The 15,588-nt window shown below is 40.9% G+C and overlaps 1 protein-coding gene across 1 annotated transcript in view; it reads right to left on the bottom strand.

Annotated features, from left to right (window-relative positions):
• Nucleotides 1-15,588, bottom strand: part of RMND5A (required for meiotic nuclear division 5 homolog A) — a 77,087-nt gene that overhangs the window by 26,326 nt on the left and 35,173 nt on the right. Inside the window, exon 3 of the mRNA XM_064268816.1 lies at nt 1,216-1,350. Within this exon, the coding sequence (XP_064124886.1) occupies nt 1,216-1,350 (135 nt within the window). The remainder of the gene's footprint in view (nt 1-1,215; nt 1,351-15,588) is intronic.

The following is a 15,588-nucleotide window of genomic DNA, read 5'->3' as shown; positions in this document are numbered from 1 at the left end:
GGTGCATGACCATATAGAATAAAGCTGGGTTCTGACCAATGAAATATAAGCATGCACTCTTTGCCTCTTCCAGGATACAAAGATGTGGCTGGAGCACTGGCCACTAACCTGCACCATGAGGACAGGGACCACACTCTAGAACAGCAGAGTTACAAGGAACATGGGTCCCTAAGAGCTTCGTCACAGAGCAGAGATACCATATATGCTGTGGGCTGCTATGGGCTACCTCTGATTTGTGTGCAAGAGAAATAAACTTTATCTTTATTTAAGCCGGCATTATTTTGGGTCTTTGGTACTTGCAAATACACTTAATCATTTACTTTAGGGAATTTACACGAACACACATACAAAATTCCCATAAGGTACAGAGAAAAACCTCTAAGCTTTTTCTATTTTAAACAATTTATCTGAACTGTTTAAAATAGAAAAGGCTTAGATTAGAGGTTTGGTTTACAGACTGGCTTTAAGCTATTTAATCCTCATAGGCCTTCATTTTTCTAAACGAAAAACGTTAATAGCACGCGGTGGCTTAGAACAGTTTGGAGTCACATGGACCTGGGATGGAATCCCCACTGCTTCACTAAGAACCTGTGCAGCTCTGGGCAGGTCGCTTACTTCTCTGGACCTCAGACTTCTCGTCTGTGGAGTAAGAACAAGAATTTCTAACTTACAACTTGAAAAATGAAGGCAGGGCGTACCTTGTGGTAAATACTTGCCACATGGCAGCTGCTACCAGCACGACTGGGTGACCAACTGTTCTGAAGGAAATCCCTGAGCTCATGTCTTACAGAAATAAAAGACAAATACTGCTCACCTGAAGTAAATTCTAGCCTGAAATTCAATTGACAAACATAAGCTGAGCCAAATCAGAAGAACAAATAAACCTCTTATTCCCTTTTCTCTTCTCTGCCATACCGACCTACCCTCTCAAAAGATGAAATGGAAAAAGTGGTATCACTTCTGACTCCCTTGGTTCGTGAACTGGGACCTACCTTCTGGGCCAGGAACAAGGAAAGAACAATTCAGGAAAGTTCTAGAACTGTAATTTTCACCAATTAAAAAAAAAAAATTTTCCTAGTAAAATGAGGTCACCCTGATAATTTAGATATTAAAAGCCTATCTATGGCTAGCAGAAGACTCCAAACCCACTCTGTGAGTAACACAGGTCCAAGGAGCTCTCCTGTCCTTCCTCACCCCCAGCTACACACTGATTACCTGGCAGAGCTCCTCAGCCACGTCCAGCATGCCTTGTCGGAAGAAGTGTTCCACCATCACCTCATTGAGGAGCCTCTGGCTGTCTGCCTGCCAGCAGCCGTCAATTCCCACACTGCTGATGTCAGAGTCGAAATTCTGAAAAAGAGCAAATGAGCCATGAACTGACTAGGATACATTGCTTTAAATGCTTTTCCCCCTATCTAAGAGAACAAATGCTCATTTAACTCTCAGATACTGCCTGACAGTACCTGACTTAAATTTATCTGTGGCCTAGGACAGGAAGGACTTTTTCCATTGCTCATTTCTAAAACCTGTCACTCTCATACAGTATTATGGGAAGAGGAAACAGGTATATTTTTAGAGGGTAATTTGGAAAAACATATAGATTTAATGTGAATAAGCTAATTTCTAGGAATTACACTACAGCAATATTTTCAGAGATATACAATGATATATGTAAAAACACAGATGGCCATCAACAGAGGATTAGGTAAATAATCTATGGCATAGCCACACATCCTTCAAGGAGGAGGATGGTCAGGCAGTTAAGAGAGCAGGCTCTGGGGCCAATCAGTCTGGGTTTGAAACTTGGCTCTATCACTGACAAGCTGTGTGATCTTGGTCAAATTATTTAAATGTCTTTGAGCCTCAGCTTCCTTATCTGAAGTCCAAAAAACAACAATGCCTTCCTTATTAGAAGGAAAGTTGCTTCTATTGGTAGTAACACCATTTACAGTCAAAAGGCGAGGTCCATTGCTCTGTATGTACTGACGTGGGAAAATGCCCATGACACATTAAGTGAAAAAAAAATTTCTACAAAAGTATGACCCCATTTTTGTTTTTAAAAAAAATTACAGGGGGCGGGGCCAAAATGGCAAACTAGCCAGTAGTTTCCGCCAATCCCTCTTACAACAAGACCCTAAAAAACAAGTGAATCGATTATACATATGACAAGCTAGAATCCCTATATATATGACAAGCTAGAATCCCTGAGCATCAAAGACAAAATTAAGGAATCTGAGCGACAGGGGAGGGAGACGGCGCAGAAGCAGCGGTGAGCTGCCGAGCCCGTGAAGTGCCTCAGCTCCAATTCCTTGGCGCCATTCTTTGGCGCGACTGTGGCGGGGCTGAGGGTAGGTCCTGAGATATGGCAGCTTCAGCAAAAGAAGGCAAGCAGAGTGGTGCAACCCTGACCCTGTGGCATGTCTACAACAGGGCTGGCTGCGGCGTTTAGGAAGCGGCTGCTTCAGCAAAAGAAGGCAACCAAAGTGCCGGCACACTGACCCCCTGGTGTGACGGCCGCGGGACTGGCTGTGGAGTTTAGGACATAGCTGCTACAGCGAAAGAAGGCAACAGTGGGACGCAGCTCTAACCCCCTGGGGCAATCTTGGCGGGGACCCAGCCAGCACACACAAGCTACACACACCTCTGAAATCTGAGATAGAACAGGGCTCTGACACAAGATAAGTGATTTTGTCTAATTTACCAGGCTTGGATCTAATAGCTCCTTCTTTTTAAAGAACTCTCTTCTATCTATCTGACCCCAAACCCCTCTGCCCCAGCCGGCTTCATTAATACTTGATTTCCCTGGGCCTGAGATAGAACCTGCTGTGCTCTCTGAGCCATTCTCCTGGCCTGGGAGAAGGAACAAATTAACAAACGGGGGGAGGAAATACTCTGCAGACTCCCCTAATCTGGAACCTCAAAGCACAAACAGCTCCAGTTCAGGCATAAATGATTCAGACTTTGTCTCTCATCCCTATGTGGATCCAAGTGGCTATTACAGGTACAAGAGCAAATCTGAGATCTGGCAGTAACTGTCTCAGCTGTGTGGTTGAGAGGCAGGTTCTGGAAGTCTGATACCGCTCTGCCTAGTAAACAGGGCCTTCACTTACCCACAGCAGGAGCCTGAGGACTGGAGGCTCCGTCCACGCCACGTAGCCACCCGTGAAAGGAGAGTGGTGCCTACCAGTCCTTACAGGTATATGCACTGGATGCCTAAGGTACAGCTGCAGAGCCTACCTACCAGAGTGCTCTGAAGAACAGAGATGCTCCTTCCTCAATGACTCTTGGGGGAAGGCTGTCAGCCCCCTGCCTTCCTCAGAGTGTGACCCCCCTGCCGCTACCAGAAACCACTGCATGCACCCATCACCACTACTCCTGTAACATAGTAGGTGAGAGCCTATACCACACACTAGGTAACCAACTATCAGGACACCTGAGCTGAATCTATACAAGAATACTGAATAGTCTCCTAGGCTCATATACCTGGTAACAGCTCTAGCCATCTGGTAACAGGACATTAGTGCTTCAAAGGCTCCAATAACCAAGTTCACTCACTCTAGTAGCCTATTTGGGTATATCGAAACAAAACAAAGCAAAGCAAGAAAATAGGACACAGTGAGCAAACGTAAAATAAATTAATAAAATAACGTATAGATGGCTCAGAAGCAACAGCTGATATCAAATCACATAAAGAAGCAGACCACGACTGCTTCAACAAACTCCCAAAACAGAGAATCAAGGACTCTCCCGGATGAAGATGTATTCCTGGAATTACCAGATGTAGAATACCTAAGATTAATATACAGAACTCTTCAAGGCATCAGAAATGATATCAGGCAACAAACAGCAGAAGCCAAGGAACACACAGAAAAAGCAGTTGAAGAAATTAAAAGATTATTCAAGAACATAATGAAAAGTTTAACAAACTCCAAGAATCCATACAGAAGCAGCATTCAGAAATTCAGAAGATTAACAATAAAATTACAGAATTAAACAACTCAATAGAAAGTCAGAGGAGCTGAACTGAGGAACTAGAATGCAGAATTTGTGAGACTGAAGATAAATCACTTGGCACCAATATATCTGAAGAAAAATCAGATAAAACAATTTTAAAAAATGAAGAAACCCTAAGAATCATGTGGGACTCTATCAAAAGTAACAACCTGTGAGTGCCTGGAATAAGAGAACAGGGAGGGATAACAGAAAATACAGAGAAAATTGTTGAAGATTTGTTGGCAGAAAACATCCCTGATATCGTGAAAGATGAAAGGATATCTATCCAAGATGCTCACTGAACCCCATACAAGGTAGATCCCAAAAGAAGATCACCATGACATATTATCATCAAACCTGCCAAAACCAAAGATAAAAAGAAAATTTTAAGAGCAGCCAGGGATAAGCAAAAAGTCACCTAAAAGGCGAATCAACAAGAATAAGTTCGGACTACTCGACAGAAACCACATGGGCAAGAAGGCAATGGGAAGACATATATAAAGCACTGAAGGAGAAAAATTGCCAGCCAGGAATCATATATCCAGCAAAACTGTCTCTCAAATATGAAGGCGAAATGAAGACATTTATAGATAAACAGAAGCTTAGGGAATTTGTAAAAACCAAACCAAAACTACAAAAAATACTAAAGGAAATTCTCTGGATAGAAAATCAACAATATCAAATATCAACCCAAGACTAGAACACTAGACAGAGTAACCAGATATCAACTCAGATAGGGAAATCATAAAAATAAATCAAGATTAAAAAAAAAAAAAAAGCTCAAAATACAGAATCAGTGATGTCGTTACGTAAAAGATGACAATAATCAATAAAGAGTGACCAAATAAAGTAGGCATACGTCTTCCAATCGAGAAGAAATCAAGGTGATATAGGGAGATGCAAGTTAGGTTGAAACTTAGAAAAACAGGGGTATATATATCAAGGTAACCACAAAGAAGACTAACTACACTTCAAAATAAAAAACAAGATAAATATAAAGATTCAGCAAAAACAAATCCAACCACAATGAAAAAGAGGAACACACAATTCACAAAGAAAAACTTATCAGCACAAAAAAGTAGAAAAAATGAAACTGTGCACCACCACACGAAAAAAAGCATCAAAATGATAGCACTTAACTCATACCTATCTGTAATCATGCTGAATGTAAATGGGTTAAATGCACCAATAAAGAGAGAGAGGTGCAGAATGGATTAAAAGAAACACGATCCAGCTATATGCTTCCTACAAGAGATACGCCTTAAAGACACAAACAAACTAAAATGCAAAGGATGGAAAAAAATAAATCAAGCAAACAATCAAAAAAGATCAGGAGTGGCTATACCAATTTCTGACAAAACAGACTTCAAACTTTACCACAAAGAATAAGGAAGGGCACTATGTAATGATTAAAGGGACAATTTACCAGGAAGATGTTACCATATTAAATATTTATGTACCCCATGACAGGGTTTCAAGATACATAAAACAAACTCTAACAGCAGTGAAAAGTGAGACAGACAGCTCCACAATAAGAGTAGGAGACTTCAACACACCACTTGCACTGAAGGACGGAACATCCAGAAAGAAGCTCAGTAAAGACAGGGAAGATCTAAATGCCAACAATCAACCAACTTGACCTCAAAGACATATGTGGAACAGTCCACCCAACAGCAGCCAAGTATACTTTCTTTTCCAATGCACATGGAACATTCTCTAGAATAGACCACATATAAGGTCATAAAGCAAGCCTTAACAGAATCCGAAACATCAAAATATTACAAAGCACCTTCTCTGACCATAAGGCCATCGAAGTAGAAGTCAGTAAGAGAAAAAGCACAGAAAAGAAATCAAACACTTGGAAACTGAACAATACCCTGCTCAAAAATGATTGAGTTATAGAAGACATCAAGGATGGAATAAAGAAACTCATAGAATCCAATGAGAATGAAAACACTTCCTATCAGAACCTTTGGGACACAGCAAAAGCAGTGCTCAGAGGTCAATTTATATCAATAAATGCACACATACAAAAAGAAGAAAGGGCCAAAATCAAAGAATTATCCCTACAACTTGAACAAATAGAAAAAGAGCAACAAAAGAAACCCTCAGGCACCAGAAGAAAGCAAATAATAAAAATTGGAGAAGAGTTAAATGAAACAGAAAAACAACTGAAAGAGTTAGTAAGACCAAAAGCTGGTTCTTTCAAAAGATTAACAAAATCGATAAACCACTAGCCATAATGACAAAAGAAAAACAGGAGACAAAGCAAATAACCCAATTAAGAAATAAGATAGGCGATATCACAACAGACCCAAATGGAATCAAAAGAATCATAATACATTACTATGAAAAGTTGTATCTAACAAATTTGAAAACCTAGAGGAAATGGACAAATTTCTAGAAACACGCTACCTACCTAAACTAACACAAACAGAGACAGAACTAAATAAACTTATAACAAAAGAAGAGATTGAAAAAGTAATCAAAAAACTCCCAACGATGAAAAGCCCTGGCCCTGATGGCTTCACTGGAGAATTCTACCAAACTTTCAAAGAGTTAACACCGCTACTGCTAAAGGTATTTCAGAGCATAGAAAAGGATGGAATACTCCCAAACTCATTCTATGAAGCCAGCATAATCCTGATACCAAAACCAGGTAAAGACTCCACAAAAAAAGAAAATTACAGACCTATATCCCTCATGAACTTAAGATGCAAAAATCCTCAACAAAATTCTAGCCAAAAGAATTAAACAACATATCAAAAAAAAATTCACCACGACCAAGTGGAATTCATACCAGGTATGCAGGGATGGTTCTTCAACATTGGAAAAACAATCAATGAAATCTATCATATAAATAAAACAAAAGACAAGAACCACATGATCTTATAAATTGATGCAGAAAAGGCATCTGACAAAGTCCAACACCCATTCATGATAAAAACTCTCAGCATTTATACAAAGCCAACAGCCAACATCATCCTAAACGGAGAGAGACTGAAACCATTCCCATTGAGAACGGGAACCAGACAAGAATGCCCTTCATCACCACTCCTATTCAACATTGTGCTACAGGTCCTGGCCAAAGCTATAAGGCTAGATAAAGAAATAAAGGGCATCCAAATTGGCAAAGAAGAAGTAAAAGTACCTCTGTTTCCAGATGACATGATCTTATACACAGAAAAACCTAAAGAATCCTTAAGAAAAGTACTGAAACCAATAGAAGAGTTCAGCAGAGTTTCAGGACACAAGATAAACATACATAAATCAATTGGATTCCCCTACATCAACAAAGAGCATGAAGAGAAAATCACCAAATCAATACCATTGACAATAGCCCCTAAGAAGATAAAGTACTTAGGAATGAATCTAACCAAAGATGTAAAAGACCTACACAAAGAAAACTACAAGACACTACTGCAAGAAACCAAAAGAAACCTTCCTAAGTGGAAAAACATACCTTGCTCATGCATAGGAAGACTCAACATTGTAAAAATGCCCGTTCTGCCCAAAGTGATCTATAGATACAATGTGATCCCAATCCAAATACCGGTGACGTTTTTTAACAAGATGGAGAAACAAATCACCAACTTCATATGGAAGGGAAGAGGACCCAGATAAGTAAAGCATTACTGAAAAAGAAGAACAAAGTGGGACGCCTCACACTACCTGACTTTAGGACATATTATACCGCCACGGTAGTCAAAACAGCCTGGTGCTGGTATAACAACAGATACGTAGACCAATGGAACAGAATTGAGAATCCAGACATAAATCCATCCACATATGAGCATGAGATATTTGACAAAGGCCCAAAGTCTGCTAAATGCAGAAAAGATAGTCTCTTTAACAAATGGTGCTTGCATAACTGGATATCCATCTGCAAAAAAATGAAACAAGACCCATACATCATACCATGCCCAAAAACCAACTCAAATCAAGACCTAAATATAAAATCTAAAACAATAAAGTTAATGGAAGAAAAAATAGGAACAATGCTAGGAGCCCTAATACATGGCATTAACAGTATACGAAACATTACTAGAATTGCAAAAACAGCAAAAGAGAAATTAGGCGCGCCTAAAGTCAAGGTAACACCTATGCTCATCCAAAGACTTCACCAAAAGAGTAAAAAGCTTACCTACAGACTGGGAAGAAGTTTTTAGCTATGACCTCTCCGATCAGCAGCTGATCTCTAAAATCTACATGTTACTTCAAAATTCAACAACAAAAAGACAAATAACCCAATTTAAAAATGGACAAAGGATATGAACAGACACTTCACTAAATAAGACATTCAGGCAGCTAACAGGTACATGAGGAAATGCTCATGTTCATTAGCCATTGGAGAAATGCAAATCAAAACCACAGTGAGATTCCATCTCACTCCAACAAGGCTGACATTACTCAAAAAACACACAGAATAATAAATGTTGGAGAGGTTCTAGAGAGACTGGAACACTTACACACTGCTGGTGGGAATGTAAAATGGTACAAACACTTTGGAAATCAATTTGGCGCTTCCTTAAAAAGCTAGAAATAGAACTACCATATGATCCGGCAATCCCACTCCTTGGAATATATCCTAGAGAATTAAGAGCCATCACACAAACAGATATATGCACACCCATTGTGGCACTGTTTACAATAACGAAAAGATGGAAGCAACCAAGGTGCCCATCAACAGATGAATGGATAAATAAATCATGCTATAGTCACACAATGGAATACTGTGCATCAATAAAGAACAATGAATCTGGGAAATATTTCATAACATGGAGGAATCTGGAAGGCATTATGCTGAGTGAAATTAAAACCCAGTGCCGTCGAGTCGATTCCGACTCATAGCGACCCTATAGGACAGAGTAGAACTGCCCCATAGAGTTTCCAAGGAGTGCCTGGCAGATCTGAACTGCCCACCCTTTGGTTAGCAGCCGTAGCACTTAACCACTACACCACCAGAGTGAAATTAGTCAGATGCAAAAGGACAAATATTGTACGAGACCACTATTATAAGAACTCAAGAAATAGTCTAAACAGAGAAGAAAATATTTTTTGATGGTTATGAGGCAAGGAGGGAGAGAGGAAGGAAGAGGGACACTCACTAGTTAGATGGTAGACAAGAACTCACTTAGGTGAAGGAATGGACAACACACAATATAGGAGAGGTCAGCACAACTGGACTAAGCCAAAAGCAAAGAAGCTTCCTGAATAAGCTGACTTCTTTGAAAGTCGGAGTAGCAGGGGTGGGGGTTTGGGGACCATGGTTTCAGGGGACATCTAGGTCAATCGGCATAATAAAAACTATTAAGGAAACATTCTGCATCCCATTTTGGAGAGTGGTGTCTGGGGTTTTAAACGCTAGCAAGCAGCCATCTAAGATGCAACAATTGGTCTCACTCCACCTGGAGCAAAGAAGAATGAAGAACACCAAAGACGCGGGTAAATATGATGCCAAGAGTCAGAATGGGCCACATAAATCAAAAGCTACATCAGGCTGAGACCAGAAGCACTGGACAGTGCCCAGCTACAACAGATGACTGCCATGACAGGGAGCACAACAGAGAATCACTGAAGCAGCAGGAGAGCAGTGGGATGCAGACCCCAATTTCTCGTAAAAAGACCAGACTTAATGGTCTGACTCAGACCAGATGGATCCCGGAGGTCGTGGCCCCCAGACCTTCTGTTAGCCCAAGGCAGGAACCATTGTCAAAGCCAACTCTTCAGACAGGGATTGGACTGGACTGAAAAGACAGAAAATGATACTGGTGAGGAGTGAGTTCTGTGAACCAAGTAGACAGACAAGACTATCTAGGCAGTTCCTGTCTGGAGGGGAGATGTGAAGGCCGAGGAAGACAGAAGCTGGCTTAACAGATATAGAAACACAGGGTGGAGAGAAGGAATGTGCTGTCTCATTAGGGGGTTAGCAACTAGGAGTATACAGCAAGGTGTTTGGAAGATTTTGTATGAGAGATTGGCTTGATATGTAAACTTTCACTTAAAGCACAATAAAAAAAATTTTTTTTAATTACAAATACATACTTAGGTGAAAAAAAAAAAAAAACATGCCGAAGTATTAGCAGAAATTACCACTAGAGATGTGCGGCCTGGTGGGGGCAGGGGGTTGTTTCACCTTTTCCCTCATACGCTTCTATACACAAGGAGTAGACAACTTCTGTAACAAACTAACAGATTCTTTAAAAGCATTGAAGTCGAGGGCTCCAGGTCAAATAGAGTAAGCACATTCGACCCTGTCTCTCCCACCGAATGCAGCTATAAAATGGGGACAGAACGTGTGGAGCAGTTATGTGAAGACACTGAAAAGCAGCAAATGGATTGGGGAAGATCAGAATTCTAAGAATTGGTGGTGAACTTACTATTTTTTCCCCTCCAATATCTCCTGGTCTAGATGCAGTGCCACCCGAAACCTGGACATGGACCCCAAGATGTGGACAGAGAGCTCCAGGAGAAGCTTCTAATTCTGGTATAAAGACAATGAAAGGGTTCGCCCACCGCTCAGAGAATGGGGGAAATCGCATGTTGTTTTTTTCTTCCACTGTCTTGCGCCTCTAGCTCAAGGCAGTCTACAAGTATACTAGTTTTCTACTGTGGTTTAAAACAACACGAATTTATTATATCACAGCACTGTAAATCAGAAGTCCAGTAGGTTCAGCTGATTTCTCTGCCATGGGTCCCACAAGGGCAAAATCAAGATGTGGCTGGCCTTGGCTCTTATCTGGATGCCCTGGGAAGAATCTGCTTCAAGACTCATTCAGGTTGCTGGTAGAATTTGGTTCCAAGAAGCTGTAGGGCTGAGATTCCCATTTCCTTACTACCCGGAAGCTGTTCTTAGCTTCTAGAGGCTGCCCACATTTCATGGCTTGTGACCCACTTCATCTTCAAAGCCAGCAGTGGCAGATCGAATCCCTCACACTATGAATCTCTCCAACTTCTCCTTCTGACCCTCTGCTCTCCTGCTTTTAAGGGCTCATGTGATACCATTAGGCCGACCCAGATAACCCAGGATAACCTCTGCTCAGTAACCTTAATTATATCTGCAAAGTCCCTTCACTGCAGTATCACAGGTTAGTGTCTGGCTGAATAACCAGGGCACTGGAATTTTGAGAGGGTATCTTTAGAATTTTGTCTACAACAGCAGACAACCCTGAATATCGGAGAACTTTTCTCTCCAATCAGAAGAGCTGTGGTCCGAAGAAACCTGTTACCATTGAGATGATTCCGACTCATAGGGTGGGGCAAAAACCCGTTATATTTTGTCCTCTGTCCTTCCACCACTTGGCCCAGGATACCAAACCCACTGCTCTTGGGTTGATTCTGACTTATAGTGACCCCAGAGGTCAGAGTAGAACTGCCCCATAATGTTTCCAAGGGAGTGGCTGGTGGATTTGAACTGCTGACCTTTCGGTTAGCAGCTGAGCTCTAAACCACTGTGCCACGAGGACTCTGGCCCCAGATACAGCTGTGGTTAAGTGTTCAGAAGAATGAGGTAAATTAAGCCCTAGGGAACAGTGAAGTACCAGGGCAATCACAGAGATCACAAGAGCGTGGGGCTCTTGGGAAAGCGACCCCAAAAGTTGTTTATGAACTCCTAAATAGCATAGCATGGAATTTGGAAACTGAACTGGGGATAGGTCCCAAACTGGCCACTGGGTGGCGCACACACAGGACAAATCTGAATAGCACTGTAATGGCTTTGGAAATAAAGCTGACATTGAAACTACCACCCAGAGAAGACTGGTCAGAACTTGTGACCTGGATCGAATGCTTGCTAAATCAAAAAATCAACATTCTTCATAGAATTTAAATAAGACCCAGAGTCTGATATTATTCAAAATGTCTAGAACACAATCCAAAATTATTTGGCATACGAAGAAGCAGGAAAATCTCAACTTTCATGGGAAAAGATGATCAGTAGACACCAATGCTAAGACAACACAGATGCTGGAATTATTAAAGACTTCAGAGCAGTTATTATAAACAAGCTCCAAGAAGCAGAAGCAAACATGCTTGAAAAAAGTCAGAGAGCCTTAGCAAAGAAATAGGGGATATAAAAAAGACACGAATGGAAATTTTAAAACAGAAAAATACAATAGCCAAAATTAAAAAATTAACTCGATGGACTCAATAGCGAATGGAAGTGACAGCACAAAGTCATGTCATCCGAGTACCAGAAGGAAAGGAGAAAGAGTATGGTATAGAAAAAAATATTTGGAGAATACTTCCTAAATTTGGCAAAAGATATAAACCTAAAGATTTAAGAAGCTCGAAAACCAAAACCAAACCCATTGTCGTCAAGTTGATTCTGACTCATAGTAACCTTATAGGACAGAGCAGATCTGTCCTTCAGGGTTTGCTAACCAAAGGGTTGGCAGTTCGAATCCGCCAGGCGCTACTTGGAAACTCTATGGGGCAGTTCTACTCTGTCCTATAGGGTCGCTATGAGTCGGAATCGACTCGACGGCACTGGGTTTGGTTTTTGCTATAGGGTTTCCAAGGAATGGCTGGTGGATTCATACTGTCGACCTTTTGGTGAGAAGCCCAAAAAGGATAAATCCAAAGAAATCCATGCCCAGACAGCTCACAATCAAACTGCTGAAAACTAAAGATAAAGGAAAAACCTTGAAAGCAATCAAAGAAAAGTAATGCATTCTTAAAAGCTTGTGAGCAGCCATATAAGGTACAAGTATTGGTCTCCACTCGTCTGGAATAAAAGAGAATGATGGAAATCAAAGACTCAAAGAAGAAACTAGTCCACAGGACTAACAGCCCACATGAACCATGGCCTCATGTAGCCTGAGAACAGAAGAACTAGATGGTGCCCAGGTACCACCACCAACTTTTCTGACCAGAGACACAACAGAATGTTCCAGGTAGAAAGGGAAAAAATTGTACAGTAAAACTCAAATTCCAAAAAAAAGGCCAGACTTACTAGACCAATAGAGACTAAAGGAACACCAGAGACTAGTGCCCTAAAATACCCTTTGAACTTAGAACTGAAACCACTCCCTATGGTCACCTTTCATCCAAATAATAGATTAGTGTATAAAATAAACAATTCACCTTTGAATAATGTGCTCCCTTAAATAATCAGCTAAAAGAGACATTCACCTTAAAACAAAGATGCGAAACAGAACAAAAAGAATGGAATTGATAATAATGCTGACTTTTATTGCGAAGAATGTAACCAGTGTCATGGAACAAGCTGTATAAAAATTGTTAAATGGGAACCTAATTTGCTGTGTAAACGTTCACTTAAAACAATAAAACATTTATTTAAAAAAAAAAGTAATGGATTACTTAAAGGGGTGTGTCTTGTCATCTAGTGCTGCTGTAACAGAAATACCACAAGTGGACGGCTTTAACAAAGAGAAGTTTATTCTCTCACAGTCCAGTAGGCTACAAGTCCAAACACAGGATGTCAGCTCCAGGGGAATGCTTTCTCTATCAGGCGGCCTTCTCATCAATCTTCCCCCAGACTTGGAGCTTCTCTGCGCAGGGACCCCAGGTCCAAAGGATATGCTCTGCTCCTGGCCATGCTTTCATGGTGGTATGAGATCCCCAACGTGGTGCAGGCCACACCCCAGGGAAACTCCCTTTACATTGGATCAGGGATGTGACCTTAGTAAGGGTATTACAATCCCACCCTAATCCTCTTTAACTTAAAATTACAATCACAAAATGGAGGACAAACACAATACTGGGAATCATGGCCCAGGCAAACTGATACACATTTTCTGGGGACATTATTCAACCCATGACAGGGAGCTATGGTTAGAATAACCGTAGATATCAACAGAAACCATGGACGCTAGGAAAAAAATGGCACATTTTTCAAGTACTGAAAAAAAAGAACTTTCAACCCAGAATTCTACAATTCACTGAAAATATCCTTCAGGAATGAAGATGAAATAGACACTGTCAGATGAAGGAAAACTGAATTTGTTGCCAGAAGACCTGCTCTACAAGAAAACACTAGAGTTGCCCCACAGGGTTTTCAAAATTCTACATCTTTACAGAAGCAGGCTGCCACATCTTTCTCCCACTGAGCAGCTGGTGGGTTCAAACCACCAACCTCTCGGTTAGCAGCCGAGTACTTAAGCACTGTGCCATCAGGAGAGAAGGAAGAGCAAATCCATCATGGTCTCAGGGCTTTTCCTGTCCACTTCTGTTTCCTTCCCCTTTATGTTTTACAAGTATAACACACCAGTAAACCTGTAGGTCTGTTTTAAAAAGCACGTGAATTTAATTCAGACAAAATCATTTAGATTCAACTGAAATTACAACCCTAGTCAATCACTGCTTAAACACAGTCAACCAATATGGGATTATTTTAGGGCACATACAGGGACAGGCAATAAGTAACCCGCAACAGCAGCTGCAAACAATCTACTTCTTATAATGTAGGAGAGTTCTCGTATCCAAAATTAAGCACATTTTTCTTCCCTATAAAGAGCCGTCTATTCTTAGATGTTAGGCCAGTAGCCTAAAACTGAATGAAAACATAAACTAAGATTCTTCAGAATTATTCAGTGGGAAAAAAAAAAAGACAACTGTGAAAGTCTTAATTTTCTTTATTCATTTTCTTTACACAGACATATTTCCTGGCCTAGTGCTTAACCTAAAAAATGGAAATAATACAAAGTACCTAGGCCCCAATGCAAGAGCTTCCACACACGTACTGAATAGACCGTTCTCTAGCGCTGAAGAAAGAACCATGAGTGCTTGGGGAAGGTCGTCTGGTTTCCTTTCTGCGCCTTAGATTCTACCTGTTGAGAGCTGATTTTATATCAGTTCGTCAGTGTCTCTGAGCACAGTATTATAGCCAGATCAGAGCAGAAGCCCAGAGGGAGGTCAATGCTGCAGGTACCCTCCCTTACTTTATTCCTCAGGCTCCCTTATTTTACTCCTCAGACGGAGGGCCATTCAAATGAATAAAGGAATGGGTATCTGAAGACGGGAGAATTTACCACAAACTCAGAATCTGCCTGTAATTCTCTAAGTATCTACATGCTCCCTAAATATCACTGAGACGTATTAAGGAAGGTCCCTCGTAGATCTGTCAACCTCATTCAAACCAAATGCAAACTTTTCAGGTTTTTACTATTCATTTATGATTATTCCTCAATCCTGTTGACCCCCAACGAATGTATCCGGTGCCTGCTTCTCAGGAGAGAAATAAAACAACTTTGGAGGACATACTAATCTTTAAAAAAACCCACTGTGCTTCCACAAAGGACAAAGCCCAAAACTCACTGTGCATTCACAAAGGACAAAGACCAAAACCCACTGGGCATTCACAAAGGACAAAGCCCAAAACCCACTGCCATCAAGTCAATTCTGACTCACAGGGACCCTGCAGGACAGATCACGTCAAAACAGAGAATTTTATTTTGCAATATATATTAAGTCAGAACTTTATTTAATAGCTGCCACCAAACAGTAATTACTCAGATCAAACTAAAGAATTCCATGAATTATTTCCTTAATACACACGTTGTTGTTGTTGTTGTTAGGTGCCATCGAGTCGGTTCCAACTCATAGTGACGCTATGCACAACAGAATGAAACACTG

This window comes from Loxodonta africana, chromosome 15, assembly GCF_030014295.1.
Source record: "Loxodonta africana isolate mLoxAfr1 chromosome 15, mLoxAfr1.hap2, whole genome shotgun sequence".
NCBI classification, from domain to species: Eukaryota; Metazoa; Chordata; class Mammalia; order Proboscidea; family Elephantidae; genus Loxodonta; species Loxodonta africana.
Note: the sequence above shows the minus strand (reverse complement) of the source record. Positions and strands in the feature narration are given on the sequence as shown.